The 27955-nt window shown below is 41.9% G+C and overlaps 1 protein-coding gene across 1 annotated transcript in view; it reads right to left on the bottom strand.

Annotated features, from left to right (window-relative positions):
• Positions 1-4191: 4191 nt before the first annotated feature.
• Positions 4192-27955, bottom strand: part of LOC129721762 (hormone receptor 4-like) — a 57185-nt gene continuing 33421 nt past the window's right edge. Inside the window, exons 2-8 of the mRNA XM_055674683.1 lie at positions 24341-26904; positions 22801-22953; positions 22482-22737; positions 21712-22406; positions 21459-21651; positions 21269-21384; positions 4192-9394 (exon numbers count right to left, since the gene is read on the bottom strand). Coding sequence (XP_055530658.1) covers positions 9314-9394; positions 21269-21384; positions 21459-21651; positions 21712-22406; positions 22482-22737; positions 22801-22953; positions 24341-26904 — 4058 coding nt within the window. The 3' untranslated portion in view covers positions 4192-9313. The remainder of the gene's footprint in view (positions 9395-21268; positions 21385-21458; positions 21652-21711; positions 22407-22481; positions 22738-22800; positions 22954-24340; positions 26905-27955) is intronic.

Raw genomic sequence — 27955 nt, 5'->3', positions numbered from 1 at the left:
CCGCTAATACCGCCGCTATCGTACGAAAGCGCGTCGTTTCATGTGGGGAATAATATCAACAACGAAAAATGACGCGCGTCTGAGCACACCCGAACTGTTTCGCCGTGCCGCTTCCATTTACTTCCTTATAACATCCGCCTCATGGAAGTACCGGCTGCACCTACCGCTGAGGCTGTTACCATACTGCTACTGGTACCCAAATCTATTAACTCTTCAAATAAAGTGTTTTATTTTTCCTCAAAAGAACTATTGTTCAATTCCATATCCGATATAATGCAATCGCATCTCTGTAATATTACCGACAGTAATATTCTTCTGAACAAAATGATCCAACTTTTCCATTAGAGGAAGTGCCGGCTGATGTACGGCAAAAATCTCGCCCGATCGCTCGCGTTGGCGTTCGCTCTCAGGCAGAGGCCTGAGATTTGGTGACCAACCACAGGGCAAGTGATTTGTTTAATTTGAAGGCAACCACAGGCGCAACCCGCTGCTATGGTCTGTTACTGCTGAGTGCCGATATCTGCTGTTACTGCTGTCAACGTTGTGGACGGTCCATCCAGTTCACCTTCCGACTAATGAATGTAGCTAGTTTTCCCAGAAACACTCTTTTATAGCCAAAGGGTGCTACGAAATAGGCCACGCCTTTCAGTTCAGTTGTTCCATTCCCTGATGTTCTTCAAACAAATTATTCCACAATTCGCATATGATTTTTGTATCCAGCGAATAAACACCGATGGTGCTCTCACACACAACAGAATGTGATTGCATCCCGCATAGAATGTCTGCTCGTGCTGATGCCAGAAAATTATTAATTTTCAATTATTTGTTTATTTGCTTTAAAAAAGGCATATCGTGGTTCAAAATCGGTTGCTGATCGCAACCTTTTAGCTGCCTTAACAGTGGGGGAATTAAGATACACGGACAACATGCACTGTGAAAGCTATTTCACAGTAAATTAGACGGGTGCGACAGATTTAAATTGCTAGGATTCAACACAGAATGCTTGCTTGCGTTGTCAAAAAATTATTGACTTTCAATGACTTGTTTATTTGCCTTGAAAAAGGCATTTTGATTTTTAAAATTGGATTTCCTGATGGCAATCTTCATGCTGCCCCAACACGGGGGGAATAATGGCAGTCTGGCGACACACGCTGAGAAGAACCGCGCTGCTTCTGAGACGTGGTGACCAACCACAGGGCTAGGGCTGCTGCTAAGGAAGGACGACTGCTGTTGTCGCTGTCTAGAGCTATTATGAGCGGCTTCGGCTGAGACAGGCTCTTATATAGGCCAAATAGCATGTTTTAAATTGCAAGGTATATAATCCTGTCGACCGTGCTTGGGAAGCAATCGTATAACGACCAATCAGAGGTCGAATTTTTCGCTTTGACAAGGCTTGACTATTTTCAATAGTACAATAGTGCGAATAATAAAATTACAATTATCTTCTTTTGGTAAGAATCTTAAAAGATATTCCAATCTATTGCTACAAGTAAGTAGGAAATCCATCGAATACTAACCGATGTATTAGCATTTGAAATTGGACATATTTTTCACTTTTCTCGGTTTTAGATTTTCATTTCACATCCCTATGTAGCCGAACTTCCTGAGAGAAGTATTCTACTTCAAAAATTGCGTGTATCGTTAGTCCGAAACAGTTGCTCCAGGTCTTCACGATTTCTGTCCTCTTACTGGCGCTATTTTCTCCTCAGAATCGTGATCAACTCATTTCGAGCTTGTCGGTATTGGGCCGCGTTCTCTCTTGTGGCGATGCTTAGATAGTTTTTCCAAGTTCTTTTCTTACTCTCCATCACTTGCTGGCATTTCCCGTCAAACCAGCCATTTTGTCGGCCCGACGTTACCACACCTAGTGCCGCGGTTGCGGCCTCTACAATGGCCGAGCGTAACTTCCACCACCTATCGTCAAGAGTCGAAGCACATAATCCTTTCGTGGAAGGTAGTGCCTCATCGAGTAGGCGTATTTCTCGGCAGCCTGCGCGTTGGTCAACTGCCGGATACATAGGTTCACCAGTAAGGAAACATAAGAAGAATTGTAAACGAAGCTCTTGGCAAATTTGACAGGTAATTAAAATTTCTTTCTAGATACCTCTCTAAAGGCGAGTTTTTCATTTTTTTTGCGTACTAGAACTAAAACGTGCAACAAATTGGACTTGCAGAACGATATGAAACTTAAAAATGCAGCCTCGTATAACAAAACTTGTATCTGAAATTCTTCTGGGGGCCCGCGAAGTTCTCTTAGCTTCGCATAGGGGGCCGCGGAGCTCTTGTGTTTAGCAAAAGGGGCCGCGGAGCCAAAAAGGTTAGGAACCACTGCTCTAACATCAGACTTAGAAATTGTTCGAGAAAAAGGTTGTTTCAAACTTTTCTACAAAACCTTTACCCTCAAGACATCAAAATAGTCTAAAATCTAAGTAGTTTAAGTGGAAGAAAACATAAATTGACCTATTGAGACGGGGAAACTCTGTAATTTTTTTTTGAAATTGAAACAGAGAATATCACAGCGAATGGTTGGTGTCTAATCATGTCGTCTGTGCTAGAAATACTCGCATATGATTGGTTCGTTTTCGCGTAAATTTGTCTTTGTGACTTTTTCTTAATTTTTCACCGCTGCGCAATTAAAAAAAAGATAAGTAGCGTATTACAAAATTGTCCAACATATTATCTATCTAACAACATCCATCATGTGGTTATGCTATTATTGCCGTTTGAAATCTGACGCAACATTTACCAGTTTTATTTCCAATTTTACAGAATACATTCCAGTATAGAAAATAAAGGTGTAGTTCCACGTCAAAAAAAAAAAATCAACATTCTGGAATTTAGAAATTTTTGAGTTGCGAAACTCATTTCACCTGTCCTATTCTCATTTTCACTTCACTGTCAATCTTACTCCACGAAGTTAATTTTTTTCTCCTAACTTTAGGTGGAATCGGAAATAGGTCTCAAAAATTGAAGAGGGGTGAGAGTGAAACATTGTGATGGAAAGCCTTAAAAACTGTAACTGTAAAAAGACGTATTACAGAAGCTTCGACGAGTAACTCGTCTCTTTGAAATACACGGCCGAGTTTAGTCTACTCGACTTCTGTAAAGTTATATCGAAATACCATTCTCAAGAAAATATACTCTGCTTCACAGAAAGTCTTGTTTCGCCAAGAATGAGATGGATGAGCAGAAATCAGTATTTGGTGATATGATTCACGTCTGTGAATAAAAAAATATAAATTTCTAGTACACTAAAGTCGCTTTTTACGCGGGGGATACGTGCCGCGTAAAAAGAAACCGCGTAAAAAACCGCATAAATTCCGGAATCCGCGTAAAAAAAACCGCGTAAATTCCGGAATCCGCGTAAAAAAAACGCGTAAATTCCGGAATCCGAGTAAAAAAACCGCGTAAATTCTGGAATCCGCATAAAAAAAAGCCGCGTAAAAAAAACCGCGTAAAAAGCGACCTTAGTGTATATATTTGGCAAAGTTTATTTCATGGAATAATTGCAGCGTTTTGATGCCGCACTACCAAGGAGACGCATGGTCGTTTAGAAACCAAAAAGGCAAAACAGTGTTAGACATGAAAAAGTTATTGTTAGACGAACTTTTGTTCCTTGATAGTGCCCATTTTGCATTGTTCAGAGGAGTTTACTGTAACTAAATTGACGTTAGTTATGAGAGATCAGAAATATTCTATGTATGGTTTGAAAAAAAAAGTTTTTTTTTTCAATGTGAAATCTTAAATATATTATTTGATGTTTCAAATGAAAACTTATATAATTTTCTAAGAACCATCACTCGACAACTTTTCTCTAGACCTTGTCAATATTTGGAAATATCGATTTTTTAATGAAAAACACACTCACAAAGTTTCATAGAATTTTTTCTGGGAGACGAAGACTCAAATATTTGATTTTGCACAATCTTAGCGTAGTGAATACTACATGATTCGAAAAGTCACATCGTCGTACCATTCAGACATTCAGATTGTAGGAACCGATCCAACGAGTGAAATGGCGAGCGTAACACACTCATACATTTTCTAGTTTAAACATGCTAAGCCAAGTAACGAATTTAATCCATGAGAACTTTTGCCACACTTATTGCTTTACTATTCTATGTCCAAAGTATTACCCCAACTGTGGAGAAAAAGGCTTTGCGGTATTCATTTCTAGGAAAAATGGCCCCACGCTTACATTTCCGATTTAGTTTTCTTTTATTTCATTCGTTTTTATTTTTTTTCTTTTACACAATTTCTAACGTTCTGCTTTTTTGCTTTACTAATTTTCTGTAGCTGTATGTATACTCTTAATCGGTAATTAGGTATTTATAGTTTATACTTTTTTTCTTTACTCAATTACTTGTTTCATTATCATTAGGTCTTACAATTACAATAATCATTTCTTCCTTCTCGTCGTTATCCATTATCTTTATTACTTATCAGTTAGCTTCTATGGTTCGCCAAAACGGTGCTGTGTTGACACAAAGGCCTACTGCATCAAACACCGGGCGAACGCTTTACTTGAGAACCGGCAGTGTTCTGTTATAGTGGTTGCTTACTTTTTGTGTTTTTTTTGTTTGTCTCGTAAAATGTACACATTTTTGTTTGTTTCCGTTGCGTATTGTTTCTATGGTGAAACGCTGTGAAGAATATGCGTAGGAGTGGTGAAAATGTATATTTATAGTTTGTTTTTCTTATATAGTGATTGCAACAAAAAATAAAACTAAAGCGAACGAATGTGTTTTGAAAAATTAAAAACAAGCAACGATAGACGGTACGATTTTTTTCGTGAAAATGCTCTAGAGATGATGGCAGCAATTGTTCGGTTATTTTTTTACATAAATAATGAACTTGAGGATGAGTGTAACAGCAATACTCGTGAAATCAGATAAAGGAATGAGTCTGTTTTTCTATTTTTTGTTATGTTGACAAAATGGTGCAGAAGCTGATTTTTACGGTGTGCTTGAAACAGTTTTACTTTGTGTTGGTTGCTGTTATCGACTTGTTCACTAGTCATATCATGGTACTGTCTTATTGTGAATAAAATAGATCAATGCATTGGATATAGGGTTCCAGTATGACTGCGTTTGAATACCAACATTTTTTTGTTCAAAGATTTTGGTGTTGGAATCTAGTCAAGATAAATGAAGGGAAAAAAATGAGGTTGCCCATTTCTGTACAATAAAAGCATTTCACCTAAGGTCCGATTTTCCAATTGATGAAGAGGTGATTGAAATAGTGATTGATCCTGGACAGGCTAGAGTGAGCGGATTGTTGTTGAATTGGAACAGAAGTTATACGACGACGACAGTTTAGTTCGAAAGCACTGTACTGAAATCTCCATCTATAGCTGGTTAATTATGTGACACTAGTTAAAATGAACAGTTCTCTTCAACGGTTATTTTCAAGATTTTCTGGTAACTTTAAACCACCATTGCGTTTGTCTTACATTATCCTACGTACTAATCACTGTATTTAAAATGTAGATTAATCTTACGAAACGATTTGAAGCTTAACTTTACGGGTAGGTGTGGAATTTGGCGCGGTGTCGTCGTCCTTTTGTACATTGTCGTTTAGGAAAAAAATAATGATACTATTAGCGAAGAAAACATGTCTGGCTCACTCTCGTCGTCTTTGGATTGCTTCAGGTTGAGATAGTTTTAATAAATGTGTGGAAAGGAAAAGAGGAAAATATTGGCAGCAAATCATTGTTTTTTTGGACTTTTTGTTTTATATCACAACATAATTCTATACGAAAATAAATCACAACAAAAAGCGTAAATCAAAACAAAACATAAGACAACATCTAACTAACACATAAAATGGGAAAACCGTTTCCTCTACTTTCACATGTCTGTTGTTCCACTGTACTATTTTATTTTTTGTATTTTTGAGTTCCGTTTTGGGTAAACGGTTGGCAGTTGTTGTATTTTTGCTTGTTTTTGATTGAAAAGTTTTCGTTACTGTTTCGCAGTGATCTTGTTAATGTATTTTCATTCTGGCAGTGATTTATTTATTGACATATTTGCTTTTTTGTCGGCATGACTTAAGGGTAACTTTCTTTTGTTTCTTTCCGCAATATGTGGATGTGTGTTTTTCAGTGTATTTATGTATTTTTGTTTGTATATGTATATATTAGTCTTTTATCATTCCTAGCTTGCTGCTGACTTGTTCCAGGAGCCTGTTTTAGTGTGTTTGTGTATGTATGTAAGTGAGTGTGTATTTGTGTGCTAATGCAGTTTGCTCAGTGTGCCGGTATGAATGCATACTAATCTGTGATCTATTTCTTTCCGTTCTGAAGTTTTTTTTATTTTTTTAATGCAGTTCCTTTCTTCTTTACACAATAATTAATAAGTAATATGGTTTCATTGGTAACAACGGTTCCATAATAAGGGGATTTTACTTTGATTTTCGGTTGATTTACGAAATATTTACGTTCAGACACATTTACATGGTTACTTTGCTCAAATTACATGGTTTTAAATATGCTTCTGTCTTCATCTGTCTGTGGTTGTGGGTTGCTTCGATCTGTGTAGTTTGCGTTTTTTCTGTTCGAACGGTACACGAGGGTCCTTCGATAGTGAATGCGAGTGTAAGTTTTGTTTTCTGCTACATCTTGTCGGTGTAAATTGGTTTGCTTTCAGAGATAATAATAATGCGACAAATGGAACTGAAATGATGGGGTTTTTGGGCATGAGAAGGACGATGATAGTTCACCGTTTAGCAGTTTCCTATACAAATACAGTATTACATTTTCTAAATTTTTGGTTTCATATCGTTCTATTAACGCACATACAAGCTAAAAAAGTAGCTTCTGGCAAATGGAAAAAATCCACGTCGGACAACGAAACAAGCTGTTTTCTCTGCTTCTTTTTTGTGTATAAATAATTATTTGATAAGTTACGTGTTTGCTAAAACGAGTCTCTAAACATTCAAAATGAGTTATTTTCACGGTTAGTTTTTCACTACGTTTGTTTCTCGTCCACAGTAATAAAAAAGTCGTTTGCGGATAAATAATGTTGCCTAAAAATACAGGATTGTTTCATGCCTCGCTTCCTAAACATATATAGTAGTATTAATTTAAAAACAAAAATCAGGAGGATCAATTTATCAGTTTTGGTCATTTTCAAATTATTCTCTAAACTAGTAAACGTTATATCTTAGTCGATTTAAAATCAGTTATCGCGTTCTGTGATGTGTCGAAACGAAAACGTGCACCTCTTTCCCATTCTCTCTTGCCCTACAGTTAGTACGCTTAGTGAACTGAAAGGAAACCACGATTTGTTTTAACGTATATAGTTGGCATTTGCTAAACTTCATTTTACAAACTACTCAAAATTCGCTACCACCCTATTTAAAGGAGAGGACAACCCTTGCCCGCGCAGGATTTTGGTAGAGCAAAAGGCTTTCCCTTCAACTTGTTCAACTCTGCGGGAACCGTTTAAAAGCATGCATTTTTTCCACCTATACAACTAAAATATATTTTTAAAGTTTATAAAAAATGACGAAGAAGAAGAGAATAAAAGCAAACATGTGAAAATCTTCTATTTACATTAAAAATTGGATGTTTCAGTGCGTTCAGTTTGCTGTATGTATAAAGCAGCACCCGCGGCTCAGCATAATGGCTGAACAAATGTTGTACAAACAGGGGGAGGCTTCTAGCAAATCGCGTTTTTTTTTGTTATGGTAGTTGTTAATAGCATCAGCACTTTCCGTTTGAAAGTTGATAATTGTGTTTTTCGGTTGTAAAATACACTGTTTCGGTTGCTCTCCGTCATAACTATGTTTTTGTTGTTTTTTTTTGTTGTTTGTAAAATTAGCTAATAAAAATATTAATAAGAAGAACAACAATTAATCGTCAATTAAATATATAAAAATATATATGTGTTTGTTTACGTTTTCTTTATGCACGACTTTTCGATCGCTACCGATTTCCGCTCGATTTATTTTGTTTTAATACCAATGCTTTGCTCGCAGTTCATATACTTGTGTGAAACGGGAAATTTGATTACTTTTCCACTTTTATTTTTCGCGATTCTTCTACTCTTAAATCAGTTACACCTACGGTCGCTCGTTTTTTTTATTTATAATATAGAAGGCATTTATTTTCAGACTTCCTAGTAGTGGAAAAATATTTTCCCTCGAATGTGAATCCATGCTATTGTTTATTTTTTTCTTCTCTTATTATTTTCAATTTTTCTTTTCACGCGACTGAATAGACAGACCCATTCGGTGATGCAACCACTGCGCGTAAGCCAATCAGCAAGCCATGCAGAACTATTAGCTTGTCCTAACAACGCTCCAATGCATATTCGGGAGTGATTTATTGTTTAGAATAAACGGTTTGATGTTTTCACAGTACAATACATTCAGGTTAGGGTGAAAATTTATATTTTTGTTCTTCATATTGATTCGCTTTTTACATATTTTTCAAGATTTGTGTATATGAGTGCGTGTATATGCAAAATCTCTATGCTTTCAGATGTGTATATAATGAAGTACATCTATTCTATCCACGTTAAAAATTGTTTTCTCTTTACTTGTTGTCGCCTTACAGTGACCTATTTCCACGCTCAACGAGAAATGGTTTAAAAAGTATATGAAACATTTCATAAAAAAAAACAAAAACAACTAAAAACGAGAATCAACTCGGTATGCTCTTCACTTGTCTTTTAGCAGTAGTAAAGAAAAATCGAAACTCAGTACATTTCCGCAATGCATTACGATTTCCATAACCTTAAATAACAAACGGTGCCCATATTTTGAAGGAGTGCGTCACTTTCTCTCGTTTAACTACGGAGGCGAAAACTGAAAATTATTACTCATCAGGTAACATAGTTTTGATAACAAAAATTGTTACAGATCCACTGCGATTGATGGCCTGGGAATGCGGTGGTGACTGACGCGGTTGCAGCTGTACTAATTGCTGTTGCGCTTGCTGAAGCATTGGTTGCACGTGTTGTATTTGCTGCTGTTGCTGTTGTTGATGTTGTTGTTGATGATGATGATGTTGCGGTGTTAGTGCTGCTGATAGATGTTGCTGATTACTGGAAACCATTGTTGAGGCAGACATTGTCGCTGATGATGGTGAGCGTTTAGCGATCTGCGGCTGCGGTTGCGCGAATGATGTAACAGGGATCTGAAGAACCGGATGTGCGGATAACGCCTGCTGGCGTAAGGTTGTTACCGATGGTGCCGATGGCGGTGCTGGTTTGCTAGGATCAGTCGTTTGATTATGCTGTTGCTGCTCTTCGTGGAAACGGTGAAGCTCGTGCTGGAGTGGTTCTAGCATTCCCCGCTCGATCATCTGCTACCTAATGCTGGCGGAGTTCAGAACGAAGGGCACGTAGAACATTTTACTCTCCAGCAGCAAACTGGCGGCTGTTTGGATCTGTTGAGAGGGAAACAAATTTTACACAGTTAAAAAAAAATGAAAAAAAAACCTTCTGCGCCATTGACTTTTTTATTCAGCATTTGGATCTAATAACCATTACTAGAATATCTATTCAAAATATCTAGGAAGATGACTCCATCTGTGATTTTACAATGTTACAGCATGCAAGACGGCTGTGGATCCATCAAACTTGGACGAGCTCAGGAAAACTTGGAAACACTTTATCGACAAACTGGAGAATGGTGTATGGCGCAGGAGCATGAACCACAAAGTGTACCAACATACCAACACGCGAATATTGTTAAGCTGATGAAGTACGACAGGCTACAGTGAGCCAGGTGGCACCAGGAAATCCGTGATTTAGCTCATTATTTTACTGAGGACGGTGAATTCGTTGGATGTGTGAAGTGGGTGAGGATGCTCTAACGGCAGGTGTTAAGGACGATTGGACTAGCCCAAGAATGGCTAACGGTTGGATAATCGGAACATGGAGACTGCCGATCTCTCAATTTGCCGATCTCTCAAAAGACCACGAAAGACCACGCACGGTTTTAACGAAATGACCACATGGTATTTTTTCCTGACTTATAATTTATTGTGGCCACCAAGTCAAGAATGAAGCTTTGGCATATTAGAAATAGGGTAACCGCTCCTATATTCATCTCAGTACCTATATTCGTCTCATCACGCCTTTTTGATCAATTTATCGTCAATTTTTACCACATTTTCAACGTAAAACTTTCAGCCACTTGAGAAAATCGAGAAGCAAACAGATTTACTTTAAAAAATTTCAAAAAATTTGACGGTAAATTGGACAAATAAGAGAAATAAGATGAATATAGGTGCACCAAGCTGTTGAGATGAATAATGGAGCGATTACCCTATAGAATGTACTAAGAGTTTAATAATAAAAATGAAAAAAATTTAAGCGAATTTTTGGCACTTGACAAATGAAAAAAATAAAAATAAAAAATCACAAGGGAGGTGGGGACTTGGCCTGAAGACCACGAATGACCACGCGGGGGGGTATAAAAAGTAATCAAAATATGACCACGTGGTTTAGAATGAACCCTAAGACTAGTCGACTTCACCGCCTCCAAGAACATGACCATACGTAGCACCTTCTTCCAGCATAGCCTCCAACCACCTGGAGATCACCTGAGCAAACAGAAACTCAAATCGATTACGTTTTGGTAGATGGTCGGCACTTTCCAGACATTATCGACACTAACATCGACTCGAACCACTACCTAATGATGGTGAAGATACGCCAAAAACCAACCGGTAACGTCGCCCAAGGTATAACTTCACGCGGCTGAAACAACCCGAATTCACCGAAAACTACGCGCTGTCTCTTGAACCTGCATTGCCAGAAGAGGACAAGCTGGGAAAAGCTAGAGGTCTGCTGGAATACCGTCAAGTCAGCCACCAGCAGTGTAGCGGAGAACGTCTTAGGTCGCGAAGTACCGGGTCGACGTAACGAATGGTTTGACGATGATAGATGAAAAGAACGCAGCGCGGGCATTAATGCTGCGAAGAGCCACCCACCAGAACCTAGAGCGATATAAACAGAAACGGAGACAGCAAACCCAACTCTTCCAGGAAAAAAGCCGCCAGTAGGAGAAGAGAGCGAAGAACTACAACAGCTATGCCGCTCTAATGAAACACGAAGGTTCTATCAGAAATTCAACGCATTCCGCAAAGGCTTTGTTCCGCGAGCCGAAATGTGCAGGTAAGAATGGGAATATCTTGACAGATGATCGTGAGGTGATCGAGGGGTGGAGACAGCACTTCGATGAACATCAGAATGGCGTACAGGCAGGAGACCAGAACAGCAACGCAGGAGCCTCTGTTGGTGCAGCAAGCGACGAAGATATGCCACCCCCACAGATAGGCGAAGTTAATGATGCTTTCCGGCGGCTTAAGAACAACGAGGCAATTGGAAAGGACGGTATCGCAGCGGAGCTTCTCAATATGGGCCCGGGTAAGTTGTCCAGTTGTCTGCATCGGGTGATTGTTAAGATTTGGGAAGCGGAATGCCTACCGGAGGAGTGGAATGAAGTTGTTTTTAGCCCTATATACAAGAAAAGCGACAAGTTAATTGTGAAATCTACCGAGCGATCACTTTCCAGAATGCCGCCTACAAAGTGATATTCCAAATAATTTTCCAGCGGCTGTCGCCACTAACCAATAGATTTGTGGAAAGTTACCAGGCCGGCTTCTTGGAGGGTCGGTCTACAACGAACCAGATCTTTACTTTGCGGCAGATCTTTCATGAATGCCGCGAAAACAGAGTCCCTACAGATCATATGACACGATTAATCGTGAAGAGGTATGGAGAATACTCGACGAGGACGGCTTCCCTGGGAAGCTCACCACACTGATAAAGGCTACAATGGAGGATGTGCAATGTTTTGTGAGGATTTCGGGTGGTAATGTCTGAAAAGTGCCGACCCATTCAAATCCCTTTGATAGTCTTTCCTGCCTGCTTTTCAAAATTGCGCTAGAAGGTGTTTTGAGACGAGCGGGAATAGAACCGCGGGGCCCGATTTTCGTCAAATCCGGTCAATTAATTTACTTTGCGGATGACGTGGACACAGTCGGCAAAATATTTGAGGCAGTGGTTTTTTTTCTTGTATGGAATTCCTCACTGCGACCAGAATCGTTGATCTATTGTGCAATATGCCCGTTTGTCTGTTGTATCCCGCACTTTTATTATAAGCAATACCGCTATTGAGAAGTGACATGCTTATCATTATTGTTTTATCCGTGCTTGTGTGTAATGTGATTTTTCCCATCCTTTTACACGTTATCGCTCTATCATACCAATCCTCCTTCCACCTACCAAATATCGTCAATTTTTATTCCCTGGAGAAGTTTCGCCGTGCCTCTGGCCAGTTTATTTGATAAGAGGGACTTATTTTTGTTGAGAGGAAGTTCCGCAAAGGTATTATAGCGTTCCGTGTAAAGGAAGGGTAAGTGGTGGGGGAGCCTGAGAATAAACCCATTTTTATGTCCTTTTAGACATCAAATGGCCTGATTCTACTAAGATTCGCATCCACGACCATTCGCTTGACAAAGCGGACACTGTAACCTTGCGGCTACACAAGGTTAGGGACACACATTGGTTAGGTCAGTGCATCAGATTAAAATGTGAAGAGAAGATTGGATTGTAGATAAATACGAAGCGGGTGGTGCTGAGCGCGACAGGGCACGTCTAGCTAGTGTTGGGATAATCGACAGTGATGAGTTTGTGGTAATCGACGAGTTCGTGTACCTTGAGTCAATGTTGACTGAGAACAACGATACCAACCGAACCAGGCTAAGAACCATCATTGGCAGTGTGCAGAAGAACGGAGAATGAAACATGAGCTTACGCAATTCTATGGTGAACCCAGAATTCAGAAGGTGGCCTAAGCTGGACAGATACGTTGAACAGGGTACGTTGTGAGAAAGACGGGCATCTACCCTGCAAAATTGGTTCTTACCTCGAATCCGGTTGTTACGAGATGAAGAGGAGCGCAAATAGCAAGGTGGTTAGACCAGGTGAAGCATGATTTGGCAAGTACGGAGTGTCCGCGGGATTGGAAGCGGGCAGCCATGGACCGATCTAATTGGCAGAAATATAAAATATACCCCAGTGTGATCCAGAGCATGAGCATGATTTTCCCGCAGACACTCACAACACCATTTGGAGATTACCTGACCAACGTACAGCAAACCAAATTGATGTTCTTGTCGACGGCCAGTTATTCTCAGATATTGTCAACATACAACCGACTCGGACCACTGTGTAGTTGCGGTATGCTTGCGCTTGAAACCGTCGACGGTGTATCACGCATGATATTGCCGAGCCCCACGGCTCAACATCAAGCAGCTCTGGGACTTCCAGGCTGCTGGGGAATACGCGCAACAGCCCGAAGCGGCACAGCGGAGGGCCTTGATGCATTGCCACTCGAAGACAGTGGATGCAGCATTCGTACAGCTATCAGGGATGCCGCAACGGCGACACTTGAACTGAAGGCACCGATCGGTAGAAACGACTGGTATGACGGGAAATGCGAGGCATATACCAGGGCAAATTAGCGAGGAAGAACAAGGCCAAGTATATATTCATTCTGTGCCGAACACGCATCAGTACTGGACGTGTTTGGTGATCGGTCCGATAGAGTATAAAACAAAAGACGTGTGAACAAGTGTTGGCATTGTTTGCCTGGTCGAGTGAAATAAATCCGGGTTCAAGGTCGTGCTTTTGTGCAACTGTTTCGCATCGTGACTGCCAGCTGGTGCGCAAGCCGATTTGGCTGCTGGCTGGATTGTGCTACAGCAGTGGACGAGACACAAACGAGGAAAAAGAAGAAGCCATCAGTGTCAGCGAGTTGTATCGCTGTGTGGAGTGATCTCACACCTGGCTCGCTGCTGGTGGCTGTTTGGTGCTGCTGTATTGGTGCTGCTGGCTGTAACGGCTGCTACTTCGAACGATCGGACAACCAACCTTACTGGAAGGGAGAAATAAAAAGGTACGTGTTCTTGTCAGCGCTAGTGCGCTAGACTTAGCGCAATGGATGTAGATCCCTCGCCTCCCGCGCCACCATCCCCGAACCCCTCTGACCCTGACCCTTCTGTTACCCCCTCCCCTGTTTATTCTTCAGTCCCCCCTCGCCCCAGGCTTTACCCAGACGGAGCCCAGGGCAGCTATACTGTTTATTTTCGGCCAAAGGCAGGACCGAAATCGAAAAAGTTGAACCTCTTGCAGATTTCTAAAGACCTGACAAAGGAGTACAAGGGCGTGACCGAAATTTCCAAGGTCCGGCCTAACAAGCTCCGTGTCGTGGTCGGTAACCTGAAAGAGGCCAACGATATAGCTTGCTCTGAGCTCTTCACACGCGAGTATCGCGTTTACATACCCGCACGAGACGTGGAGATCGACGGTGTCATAACCGATTCGAGTCTGTCCGTCGAGTGTATACTGCAAAGTGCCAAAGGGTGCTTTAAGAACAAAACGTGTCCCGAAGTAAAGGTGCTCGACTGCAAGCAATTGCGGTCAGCATCGATCATCGGTGGCAAAACAGTATACACTCCGTCAGACTCGTTTCGAGTTACGTTCGCCGGGTCTGCACTACCAAGCCACGTCTCGATCCACCGGGTTCGTCTCCCTGTGAGGCTCTACGTGCCCCGCGTCATGAACTGCCTGAATTGCAAGCAGTTAGGCCATACAGCCGCCTACTGCTGCAATAAGGCACGTTGTGGCAAGTGTGGGGAGTCTCATGCGGAAGATTCTTGCAGTGTTAACGCTGAAAAGTGTATTCACTGCGGAGAAAATCTGCATGAGCTCTCGACATGTGCGGTGTACATGCAGCGCAGGGATAAAATAAAACGGTCTCTCAAAGAGCGTTCAAAGCGTTCCTACGCTGACATGCTGAAGAAGACCGTTACCACTTCTCCCGTTACTTCGAACCCCTTCGATCTGTTGTCCTCTGATGAAACCGATTCTGACGATTCACCAGCGGGAGCGTCTTACGCCAATCCTGGAGAGTCTAGAAAGAGGAAAAATATTTCCTCTCCTAAACTTCCCAGAAAAGGTCCTAAGATTTCTCAAAGTGAAATGAAAGTTACAAACAAACCAAACAGTGCTGCGGAAAAACCGAAGCAAACTCCTCCTGGGCTGGCAAATTTAAAGTCCCAGAAGGAGTTCCCAGCACTGCCAGGAACATCTAAAACCCCAGTTGCTCCTTTTACACTCCCAGTTGATGAAACAAACTCTGGATTAGTGAAATTTTCTGACATTGTGGACTGGATTTTTGAAACTTTCAATGTACCCGATCCAATTAAAATTTTTCTTACAGCATTCCTCCCAACAGTTAGATCATTTTTGAAGCAGTTGACTGCCCAATGGCCTCTCCTTGCAGCGATTGTATCCTTCGATGCCTAATTCAACTGCGTATATGAAGGATTCTATCTCTGTCTTACAGTGGAATTGTAGAAGTATTTTACCAAAAATTGATTCGTTTAAAGTTTTGATAAATAAAAACAAATGCGATGCATTTTCCCTTTGTGAAACTTGGCTTACTTCAAATATTGATCTCAACTTCCATGATTTTAATATTATTCGCCTTGATCGAGACACCCCATATGGAGGAGTACTTTTAGGGATTAAAAAGTGCTATTCTTTCTATCGTATTAACCTCCCCTCGATTCCAGGCATCGAAGTTGTCGCATGTCAAATGACAATACAAGGTAAAGAGCTTTGTATTGCCTCAATATATATTCCCCCCAGAGCACAGGTTGGGCAACGGCTGCTCTTTGATTTAATAGAACTTCATCCCTCGCCACGTTTGATTTTGGGAGACTTAAACTCTCATGGCGTGGCTTGGGGTTCCCCATACAATGATAACCGCTCCTCTTTAATCTATAACCTTTACGATGACTTCGACATGACTATTTTAAACAACGGTGAAATGACACGTATCCCGAAACCTCCAGCGCGCCCAAGCGCTTTGGATCTATCCTTATGTTCGACGTCGCTACGGTTGGATTGCACATGGAAGGTAATCCTCGATCCTCACGGTAGCGACCATCTGCCTATTCTTATTTAATTTACTAACGGGTCAACTCGCATGCGACCAATTGACATTCCGTATGACCTCACACGAAATGTCGATTGGAAGTTATACGAGGAAATGATTTCAAAAGCGGTCGAGTCGATTCAACATCATTCACCACTTGAAGAATACAACCTCCTCGCGGGCTTGATTCTCGACGCCGCGTTGCAAGCCCAAACGAAGAAATATCCCGGCGTAACGATCAAAGAACGGCCTCCCACTCCGTGGTGGGACCAAGAGTGCTCCGATGTCTACACGCAAAGATCCGACGCGTTTAAGGCCTACCAGACGGGAGGTATACCTGGCGACTATTTACGGTATTCGGAGCTTAATACCAAGCTTAAAAGCTTGGCTAAAGCAAAGAAACGTGGATATTGGCGTCGGTTCGTGAACGAGACGTCGAGGGAGACATCGATGAGCACTCTTTGGAACACAGCCCGAAGAATGCGGAATCGCGTAACGGTCAACGAAAGCGAGGAGTCTTCAAGTAGGTGGATATTTGATTTTGCCAGGAAAGTATGTCCGGAATCTGTTCCTGAGCAAAATATTGTTCGCGATGCGTCTCCGGGCCACGACGCGATAGAATCACCTTTTACGATGGCAGAATTTTCAGTTGCCCTCCTGTCCTGTAACAATAACGCGCCTGGATTAGATAGAATCAAATTCAACTTGTTGAAGAATCTACCCGGCAATGCCAAGAGGCGCTTGTTGAACTTGTTCAATAAGTTCCTGGAGCAAAACATTGTACCGCAGGATTGGAGGCAAGTGAAGGTGATCGCCATCCAAAAACCAGGGAAACCAGCTTCTAAGCACAACTCTTATAGGCCGATTGCAATGCTATCCTGTATCCGGAAATTGATGGAAAAAATGATACTCCGTCGTTTAGACCACTGGGTCGAATCAAATGGTCTACTATCAGAAACTCAATTTGGCTTCCGCCGTGCCAAAGGGACGAATGATTGTCTTGCGTTGCTTTCAACAGATATTCAGCTGGCGTATGCTCGTAAAGAACAAATGGCGTCTGCGTTCTTGGACATTAAGGGGGCTTTTGATTCCGTTTCTATTGACATTCTTTCGGGTAAACTTCACCGACAAGGATTTTCTCCAATTTTGAACAATTTTTTGCACAATTTGTTGTCCGAAAAGCACATGCATTTTACGCATGGCGATTTGGCAACTTTTCGCATTAGCTACATGGGTCTTCCCCAGGGCTCATGTTTAAGCCCCCTTCTTTACAACTTTTATGTAAATGACATCGACGAATGTCTGGCAAATTCATGCACGATAAGACAACTTGCAGACGACAGTGTAATCTCTGTTACAGGAGCCAAAGCTGCCGATTTGCAAGGACCATTGCAAGATACCTTGGACAATTTGTCTGCTTGGGCTTTACAGCTAGGTATCGAATTCTCTCCGGAGAAGACTGAGATAGTAGTTTTTTCTAGGAAGCATGAACCTGCTCAGCTTCAAACACAATTAATGGGTAAAACGATTTCTCAGGTTTTGGTACACAAATATCTTGGTGTCTGGTTCGACTCTAAAGGCACCTGGGGTTGTCACGTGAGGTATCTGATGAAAAAATGTCAACAAAGAGTGAATTTTCTTCGTACAATAACCGGACAATGGTGGGGAGCCCATCCAGGAGACCTTATAAGGCTTAACCAAACAACGATATTGTCTGTTATTGAGTACGGGTGTTTCTGCTTCCGCTCCGCAGCAAACACACATCTGATCAAACTGGAGCGAATACAATATCGTTGTTTGCGTATCGCCTTAGGTTGCATGCAGTCGACCCATACGATGAGTTTGGAGGTTTTAGCTGGAGTACTACCATTGAAAAACCGCTTCTGGAGCCTGTCTTCTCGTATTCTAATCAAATGTGAGGTCTTGAACCGTCCCGTGATTGAAAATTTTGAAAGGTTAATCGAACTTAATTCTCAAACCCGTTTTATGACATTGTATTTCAATCACATGTCCCAAAATATTAACCCTTCTTCGAATATTCCAAATCGTGTCGACTTATCAAATACTTCTGATTCTACTGTGTTTTTCGATACATCCATGATAGAAGAAACTCGTGGAATCCCGGATCATTTACGCGTGCAGCAGATCCCTAAAATTTTTTCCAATAAATATCGAAACATCAACTGCGACAATATGTACTACACTGACGGATCACTTCTTGATGGGTCCACTGGCTTCGGTATCTTCAATAACAATTTAACCGTCTCCCATAAGCTCGATAATCCTGCTTCTGTTTACGTCGCAGAATTAGCTGCAATTCAGTACACCCTAGGGATTATCGAGAAAATGCCCACGGACCATTATTTCATCTTTACGGACAGTCTCAGTTCCATTGAGGCTCTCCGATCGATGAAAGATGTTAAGCACTCTCCGTATTTCCTGGGGAAAATACGGGAACATCTGAGTGCTTTATCCGAAAAATCTACTCAGATTACCTTAGCGTGGGTCCCTTCTCACTGCTCGATACCGGGTAATGAGAAAGCGGACTCTTTGGCTAAGGTGGGCGCAACAAACGGTGATATTTATGAAAGACCAATTGCCTTTAATGAATTTTTCGCACTTGTACGTCAGAATACGATCATCAGTTGGCAAAATGCTTGGACCAGAGGGGAATTGGGAAGGTGGTTACATTCCATAATCCCCAAAGTATCGACGAACCCGTGGTTCAAGGGGTTGGATGTAGGTCGGGATTTCATTTGCGTGATGTCCCGGCTTATGTCCAATCACTATAGATTTGACGCGCTCCTCCGTCGTGTTGGGCTCGGGGAAAGTGGTATCTGTGCCTGTGATGAAGGTTATCACGACATAGAGCATGTGGTTTGGTCATGCCCTGTACACCGTGACGCCAGGTCTAAATTGATAGCTTCCCTGCATGCCGAGGGTAGACAGCCGGCTGTTCCTGTTCGTGATGTCTTGGCGAGCCGTGACCTATCCTACATGTCCCTTATATACGTTTTCCTGAACTCCATCCATGCCCCAGTCTAGTCCCGTTCCCCTCCGTCTACACCCAACAAAACGACAAGAACACGTTTGAACCTTAAGCACAAAACCAGCAACCAGACCCCGCACAATAGAACCAGGACCCAAGGACTACGAGCCTCTGTCCCAACTCACGACATCGTGGCTCAGCAGAACGAATCCATACATGCCATTCGACGATTATCAGACGACCATTGAACAACAAAACACTGATTGGAAATCCCATGCTAGTTTTAAGTTAGACTTAATTTCAGCTCGTAGTCGGCAGCGAGGATAAAAAATTTGCTTTAGTTTTTAAGTCATCAGATATAATTGGCGCCGTTAAACATTAAATTGTATTTGTGCCGTGTCAAATAAATGTTATGTGAAGAAAAAAAAAAAAAAAAAAGGCCAAGTATAAACGAGTACGATACGACATGACCACGATTCTCAGATGAAAGAAGCGCCAGCAAGAGAATCGTGAAAATATGAAACTCGAGCAGCTGTCCCGTGCCAGCAATACGTGAGGGTATGTGCCGTAAGCCGACAAGTACAACGACGCGATGAGAACCTTCTCACGGATGGAGTATCTCGATGGACACCCAAATGGCGATTCAGTAAGCAGAAGCGAAACAGAAACTAGCCTAGGAGCACCAGCAGCAGATGACCGAGAGCCACCCCTGACGTTTATGAAGTTGGTTGTAAGATTTAAATCTGAAGAACAAGACGGATAAGGTGATGGACTTTCCTGCTTGCTGTTCAACATCGCCTTTAAAGGTGTATTCCAAAGGGCGGGAATTGACATGAGGGGGACGATTTTTACCAGGTCCGTTCGGCTTCTGGACTCCGCGGATGACTTCACCAACATCCGACTGGAATCCGAAGCCAGACGAATCGGATTGCATCGAAAACGAAATACATGCGGGCGAGAGGATCCAAGGAGAACAACATCAGCCTTCCAACTCAAATCTCTGTAGACGGCGATGTGCTTGAGGTGGTCGACGAAATCGCGTTCTTGGGGTTACTGGTGACCACCGACAATAACACCAGCGAAGAGATCAAGGCTGGAAATCGTGCCTACTTTCCACTTCGATCGAATTGATATGCTGCACAAATCCCTGATAGGAAAGTTAAAACAACAAGGCTTCTGGCGGCGGAAGGTTTCGAACTAAAGGTGCTGTGGACTATCTACGGTGGAGTACAGACGCACAAAGGAGAATGGCGAAGGCGCATGAATCATGAGCCGTACGAGCTGCTTGGAGAGAACCCCATTACACACCTTCCGAAAATTAATAGGCTGCTGTTGGCCGGCCATGTCGTGAGGACGCCTTTTCGAACCAAAGAACGCTGTCACCTCAAAATGGCTACTTTGCTATTTCAACAACTTCGTATGGAACGTTTAGATTGTATTCAATCTCTATGATGGCAGCTTTGGAAGAAATGTCTTGTGATTTTAGATCATACATATACAATTATGGGTCAGTCAACGTGTTGTCTGAATGTTCAAAAATAAATATAAAATCGGATAAGTTATCAACTACCAATGTTTTACTATCTATCTCTGTGTTCTGATGAGTATTTTCGATCAACAATTAGTTTCACTACAGCTGATGTATGTAAATCAGTTGGCAAGAAAAATATCACTTACATAGCAAAAGATACAATTATGGGTTACTTTTGACATTCAAAATCATTTTGTCTATAAAATCATTAAAATACATCACAAAAGTTATTTAATTGTCGTGAAAGCTTAACACTAAGTCATTTTATTCAGTCTGAATGCATTTTCATGCAAAAATAAAAAAATCGTTCAAATATGGACTGACCCACAATCGCACCACAAAATGTAACATTATTACAATTATGGGAGTTATTATTTTTGTGACATTAGCAAATTTAAATCATTTCAATCGTATAAATAATATTACAACTGAGTTAAAAAAATATTATGACTAATGAAATTGGCTCAGTTTCGTGAAAATCAACGTAGTTTAGTAAAAGTGACCCATAATTGTAGCTGACCCATAATTGTGAAGGGACTGTATATCGCAGAAGTTGGAAATAGATTTTTGGACAGGGACAGTGCCTAACGACCATAAAGGCTAGAAAACAGATTGAGACGTATGCCAAGAAGGGTTGACGCGAGATTTGATTTTCGTGGGTGGAATTGCGTTCCCTTCCACGATTTCCGGGATCAAAAGGTCAAATCAAAGGCTTCTTTTTTGTATGTTGGCTGTATGTTGATTGCCTGAATCGTCTGATTAGTATTTATAAAAGTATCACTTACCTCAGGTATGTGGGCAAGCAGGTCCGACAGTCTATTGGGGCTGTGCGGTACGGTATGCTGTAGATAGGTTCTAAGTACTTGCACATAACGTTCCTGTATGCTTTCCAATTCAGCTTCTGAAGATAGAGAGAGAGAGAGAAAACGATCGTTACTATTCAACTTGTGAGTAAATTCGAATCTTGCAACTTACCTTTGTTCAACAAAATATAAACTTTCAGACAGACATACTCTTCCATTTTAAGTTTACTCCTTCGAAACATGATGGTGATTTGAGTCATTTTCTCCACCATCTGTCCAACGTCGATTTTTAGCTGCTCGATTGAGATCGGATGACCCATCAACGTCGTCAGGCAAGATTGCAGCGTTTGAAGGTGGGCGGTTATCTGGAAGCAGACATATGCATAAGCTAAAGGTATGTGCTTACTCTAATGGATGATACTTACCTCCTCAACAAACTCCGGATCTTCTTTATCGGGCGCGAGACTTGTCGCCCCTTCCGGTCCGCTCGAGAGTTGATTGCTGATGTTCTTCTTGCCGTGCATGGCCTGATAGGCGGCAGTTGTTAGCACCAGAATTTCGTGCCACTTGTCCGTCAACAGTTTCGTGTGAATTTCGACCGCTATGTCCATATAGAATGGCAGCTTACGGGTCCACGAGACGAGCTTATGTACAATGGAATCACCTATATTACAAAGCTTATCGCCAATCTCCGACTTGTCGGCGAGGAATTCACTAAAATGCGGCAGGGTCGCTATGTCCTCCATAGCATCACAGTCTATAAGGGTATGTATCATGTTCAAGGCTTGCTCGTACGAGATCGACCGATCCTTGGACGAGCTGACGGCGTTGTCCAGTCTATGGCGTAAATGCACAATTTCGCTCGGGTTGGTTAGGGCGGTCTTCAGGATCGTTCCGTTGACCAGATGCGATGGCAGACTAATACTTTCAGACTTGATCGGCGGCGTCGTTGACGAGGTCAGATACATCGACTTTGGATTGTCGCTACCGGGCAGGCCTAGCTTTTGCTGGTGGTTGTTCAGTTTCTGGTTGTTCTTTTTGTGTTTCTTATATTTAACTTTGTACAGGTTGTAAACTGCGCCACTATTTCGCCCGCCCGGCATTCGATCTTCTCGAACAGCTGCAAAAAAATAAAGATAGTGTCAAGATGGTCAGATGATTGTGAGAGTGTGAAGTGATATGTGTATGTTAATACCTTGAAGCACCATGCCTTGTTCAATGCACTTCTTAAACCTACAATACTGGCAGCGATTCCGTTGGGCCTTGGTGATCTCACAGGTACCGTCCGCTACGCAGGTGTAAACTCTTCGGTTTTGCACTGTCCGCTTGAAGAAACCCTTGCAGCCCTCGCATGTTATGATTCCGTAATGCAGTCCGGTGGCCTTATCTTCGCAAATCATACACACCAGCGGCTGTTCGTCCTCATCTGGCGGCATATCATCCAACAGTTCCTGCATGAACGAAATGACGTTCTTTAATACTGATTCAGTTTTAAACATTCTCCAGTATGTTACCTTTTTTGGTCCGGGCGGTATGTTCCACGGCTGTTGCGAGGTTAGGTTCAGGGCATGCATCTGATGACCGGTGGGAAACTGACTGTAGTCACCTGCCCACAGCCGTTCCATGTTTAGCGGCAGTCCTGTCCGACTGGGTGTCCATGGTTGAGCCTCAAAAAGCGGAAGGGAATGCAAGGGAAACAAAATTAAAATTATTACCGGCGAGTGTTTGTGACTTTAAACAGAGGCGACAAAAGTTAAATTTCCATGAGTTTTTTTTCTTATAGTGTGTGAAGCGTTCATAAGAATTTACAAAAAAAGTAAATTCCTCTCGGTAGACTTTTTGTAGAATTTTTTTATTATCTTCAATGATTACAACAAATTTTTCACCCTCTAATATATGGTTTTCTTTTCTTATGGTAATGAATTTGCAATGAGATTAAATCATTGAAAAGTATCTGAAGCACAAAATGGAATGCTCATATTTCGACAAACTTTCTTATTGATCAATCACAATACATTAAAGTATTTTTAGTAACTTTATATTTTACACCAGGCGTCATGTCATGTTATTCTTTATGAACACCTGGTACTGTAAGCATAAGTTATGTCAACTGTTCACAAGCATTCATCGATGAAAAATTATAAATACTACTCACTAATTCCAACCTCCTAATATATACTAAGATTTTTGAGTGTAAACGTTACATTGTTTTCACATTTGTACTCATGATTCGTTATAGATGATCAAACTGTTAAAATCAATCAGAGTTTCGAATTTTAGCACCCTGAGTAAAAATTCTAATGTTATGATGAGTTGCATTTTTCCTAAACTTTGATTTGAAAATACGTAGACATAAACCAAAACTGCATTGTTAAACTTTTTCGTAGGCCTTTATCAAGTTATTGTAACTATTAATTACTTTATAGAAAACATCGACATGGCCAGGATATGAACAAAATGGCAAGAATCACTGGCGTAGAGGGAAATTTTCATACGTGTCACCTTCAAAAGCGTGACATCCGTGAGAATAATTATCAATTAGGTGGAGGTCGAGATGAAACCCTTAAAAATTATATAAATTTGCTCCTAAGAGTATAATCTCAACCAATTTTTCAAAAAGGTGTAGATTCAGTGCAATTTGGTTGTTTAGCTGTATCAGTTTTCAGTTCAAAATCAGTTCAAAACTTGATTTTCAAAAACTTTCTATCGTTGTCCTTCAATATTTAAATCACGACCTAAAACTGCTCGAAATCTGCTCGAAATTACTACAATGACAGTTCGCTCATATATCAACTGTCATTGTAGCGATTTAGAGCGATTTTTATTCCTCATTTAAAAATCGAAGGACAATGATATAAAATAAAAAAAAAAAATCGTTTCAAATCTGTCCACGTGGAATGTGGATGGCCCCTAACAAGATGATTTCACAGCAACCTGTTGGGGTTGACACCCAAATTTTCCGCCCCCGGTGTCACCCGGTCCCGCTACGCTACTGACTAGAATAGTAGATAAGTTTTCCTAACACCTTCCCTAGGCCCAACGAACAAACTTTACCTCATTTTGCCTTACGGTTTGTCCTAAGCTTAGAAGTAGATGCGCCGCTTCCTCGTTGTTGCTGGTGCTGCTACTGCTGCTGCTGCTGTTGCTGTTCTGATGGTGCTGAGTGCCACCCGGCGATTGGGGAATATTGCCGCCTCCAATGCTGCTGCCACCACCAGCACTGCTGCCACTGTGGGACGATCCGGGTCCCATCGGGCTTTGCATCGAGCCGGTACTGGCTGCCGACGGGGATGACGGAATCGAGGGTGTCGTAGTTTGTACTTGCGGTGGGGAATCGTAGCTCCAGACCATCGTGCGAACTCCGCAAGATTCGCCCATGATGACCGTGGGAGTATTGCGAAAGGACGACTGCGAGGTGATTGGACCAGGGCCCTGATAGTGCTGCGGAGACGGCTGGGGTGATATTTGGTTTCTTAGCGGGGGAAGGGGACCACCGATCACTTCCGGCTTGACACCGTTGATTCGCTGCTGACTACCCGGCCACACTGCCATCCGCGGTGGGACCCCAGCCAACTGCTGGGACATGAGATTTGGTATTTGCGTTTCGTTTTTCACACGAAATAAGATGGCTGCGTCACGCGAGGGATGTCGAATCTGAAGAGCGGGATTCAGCGGGGATGTGGTGGGACTGACTTGGATAGGACTCGGTAGCCGTTGGTTATTGGGTGATAGTTGCATGGCTTGGCTAACCATCGGTTGACTGCCAGTTAGAGGTTGCCGTTCACGTTTGATGATTATGTGAGACGGCGACTGCGGCATATTGGTGGAACCAATCGGGATTGGACTCTGCTGTCGGTTTTGCTGTTGCTGAGTAGGTGACATCGGTGGCTGCATTTGATTAGCTGATTGAATACCGCCTCTACTACTGCTGCCGCTGCTGCTGTTCAGCGGAGGTTGTTGCCTTTGGTGGTTCATGTTTCCGGGCATTGACACGGGTGGCATGTTTACGTTTACGACGGTGTAGTTCTGATTCGATAGGGATCGTTCGCGTTTCATGTATGCCTGTTGCTGGGGATTGGGCATCATTTGCATGTTTGCTTGCCGCTGATGAGCGCCTGGCAGCAGGGATGTATTCGTGTTTTGATTAACGATCGTGTACTGTGGCATGCGCTCCTTCTTTATGCGAATCTGCTGTTGCATGGCCTGCAGCATTTGTTGCTGTGCGATATGCTGCTGCTGCTGAAGGTTTAGACTATTTGAAGAAATTTGACTAGATGTGAATTTAGACATTCCACCCATCGGGGGCTGTTGAAACATGTGAATGTGAACAGGCGGCTGACCCGGCGTTGCACTTGATGTGGATGACGAATTCGACGACGATGCAGATGTCGTTGATGCCGGCGACGACGACGTTGAACTTTGCGGTGTCGATGTAAGTCTATTAGGCTCTTGATTATTATTACTAGCGTTGCTATTACTACCATTACAGATATCACTAGTACTAGTTTGACTACCGTTGGTGTTACTACTGCTATCGCTGCCGGTGTTGGTGTCTGCTGGATTAATTGACGGTGGTGCTTGTTTGCGCATCCCCAGCGTGACCAGCGTCGTCGGTTGGTCAGACTTCATGCGGTTCGGAGTGACTAGTACGGTCACATGTTGCTGATGTTGCTGCTGTTGTGAATGACTTGGTCCATCTGCGCCGCCTCCGGAAGATTCCCTACAGCTGCTGCTGCTGCTTCCGCCGCCCGCACTGGGAGCAGTACTGCCACTGTTCGCACTGTAGTGCTGCTGTAGTAGCTGAATGGAATTCATTAGCGCTAAATTATGGCTGCTAGGCGGACTGGTTGACCGGGGACGCTCATCCGCCACCGAACGTATCACACTAGCGCCCCCACCGCAATTGGCTGTACTGGAATACGACACCGGTATACTACCGGCGGCATCCGGTTTCGGATTCAGTCTCGAAGGTGGCCTTTCGTCTATCAACAAACCCGGCGAATCAGGCGATGCCCTGTCACTGCCACCATCATCGTCGTTCAGACTGCTATCGAGCATTGGCTTTGGTGACGTTAAGCAACTATCACTGCTGTTACTGTTGTTGTTATTATTATTGTTGTTGTTGTTGCTTGTTAACGTATTGTTATTATCGACATTATTGCTATGATGATGATGATGCGGTTGATGATGATGGTGGAGAGGATGCTGCGGGTGGTGCTGTTGTTGTTGCTGTTGCTGCTGCTGGTGGTGGTGTTGTTGATGATGTGGATGCTGATGATGGTGATGGTGTTGTTGTTGCTGGTGCTGCTGCTGCTGGTGGTGGTGGTGGTGGTGGTGCTGGTGGTGCTGGTGGTCTGCAGCAGCAGCCGGAGCCGGCGAGCCATCCTCCAACTCGGCTCCGTGCTCGCCCAGCTCCAACTGGCCTGCCGACTGCTGCTGATCGCACATCTTCGGTGAGAGCGGTTGCAGAAGATCTGGTGATGAAGTACTGGTATCGGCTATGGACTCCCCATCGCTGCTACATCTTGAGTCAACTTTTCTTCGTTTCAGCTTTAAATCTTGAAAAAGGCTCATTTTATCGAGCTCGTTGTAGGGTCCACGGCTCAATGTCATAATTCCTGCAAGAAAATAAAAATAAAAACAATATTTAGAAATTGCTATACATATAATATTTCAAAAAGAGATAAACAATAATGATCTGCTATTAAAATACCATTAATCGGAAAACTATGTTAAAGACATTTGGTTGTGTTTTGATGCATCTCTTTTAATGTAAAAATACTGTTATTTTCCAAAACTGAGTAATTCCATGCAATCTGACGAATAACTTATATTTTGTCTATTCTTCATTTTCACTTTTAATTAATTTTTATACAGTTGTTTGGTTTTAATAGAGTTATCGTTTTATGACATTGATTACCAATTTTTAACAAATCCGTGAAAAATGATCCATTTTTAATATTTTTTCCAACTGTCATTTATGCTTTGGATTAAACTTTTCACATATGTATATAAGTTCATGATGTCATTTCGTTCTATTAGTATTTGTTCATCACGATTTATTTATGAGAAGGTAGCCTGAGCTAACCTTTTGTAATTTTCATCAAAAAATGAGAATTTTAAAAAATGATCTTTATTAGATGAATCAACATTAATTTTTTAACTTTGTTTTCATGAAACAAGTATTATTTTCAGAACTTTTCTGAAGACGTTACATCCATCAAACAAACACTTCTGGCTCTAATAACATTTATATCATAAAAAGGCACTCGACTAAAGAAATACTCTCAAAGTTAGATACCCGTTAGAATAAAGAACTTTGTGCTCCATATAAATTGAATTCTATTAATGATAAAAGTATTTTGAAATAATACTCAAATCACCAGGACTCGACAATTCGTGCAAATCTGAGACATTTGGCATCAAAATTTTTTTCTAAATTGAAAATTTCATGCTTTTTTGAAACTTATCCTTAAGTCGCTCTGATGCACGACTTTCGGAAGTCCAATTGCAAAGGCTAATATGTAAGACCTTTACAAGGGACTTGAAATACTCAATTCTCCGTACGTGCGAAGAAAATAACGACCGACCGGAATCAAGTCTATTGCTAGATCGCTCTAATTAAATAAAATTAAACCTAACCTACTAAAGCCCTGGAGAGAAACAATT

Source organism: Wyeomyia smithii, chromosome 2 (genome assembly GCF_029784165.1).
Source record: "Wyeomyia smithii strain HCP4-BCI-WySm-NY-G18 chromosome 2, ASM2978416v1, whole genome shotgun sequence".
Classification (NCBI taxonomy): Eukaryota; Metazoa; Arthropoda; class Insecta; order Diptera; family Culicidae; genus Wyeomyia; species Wyeomyia smithii.
The sequence above is the reverse complement of the archived record's forward strand: the minus strand, read 5'-3'. Positions and strand labels throughout refer to the sequence as shown.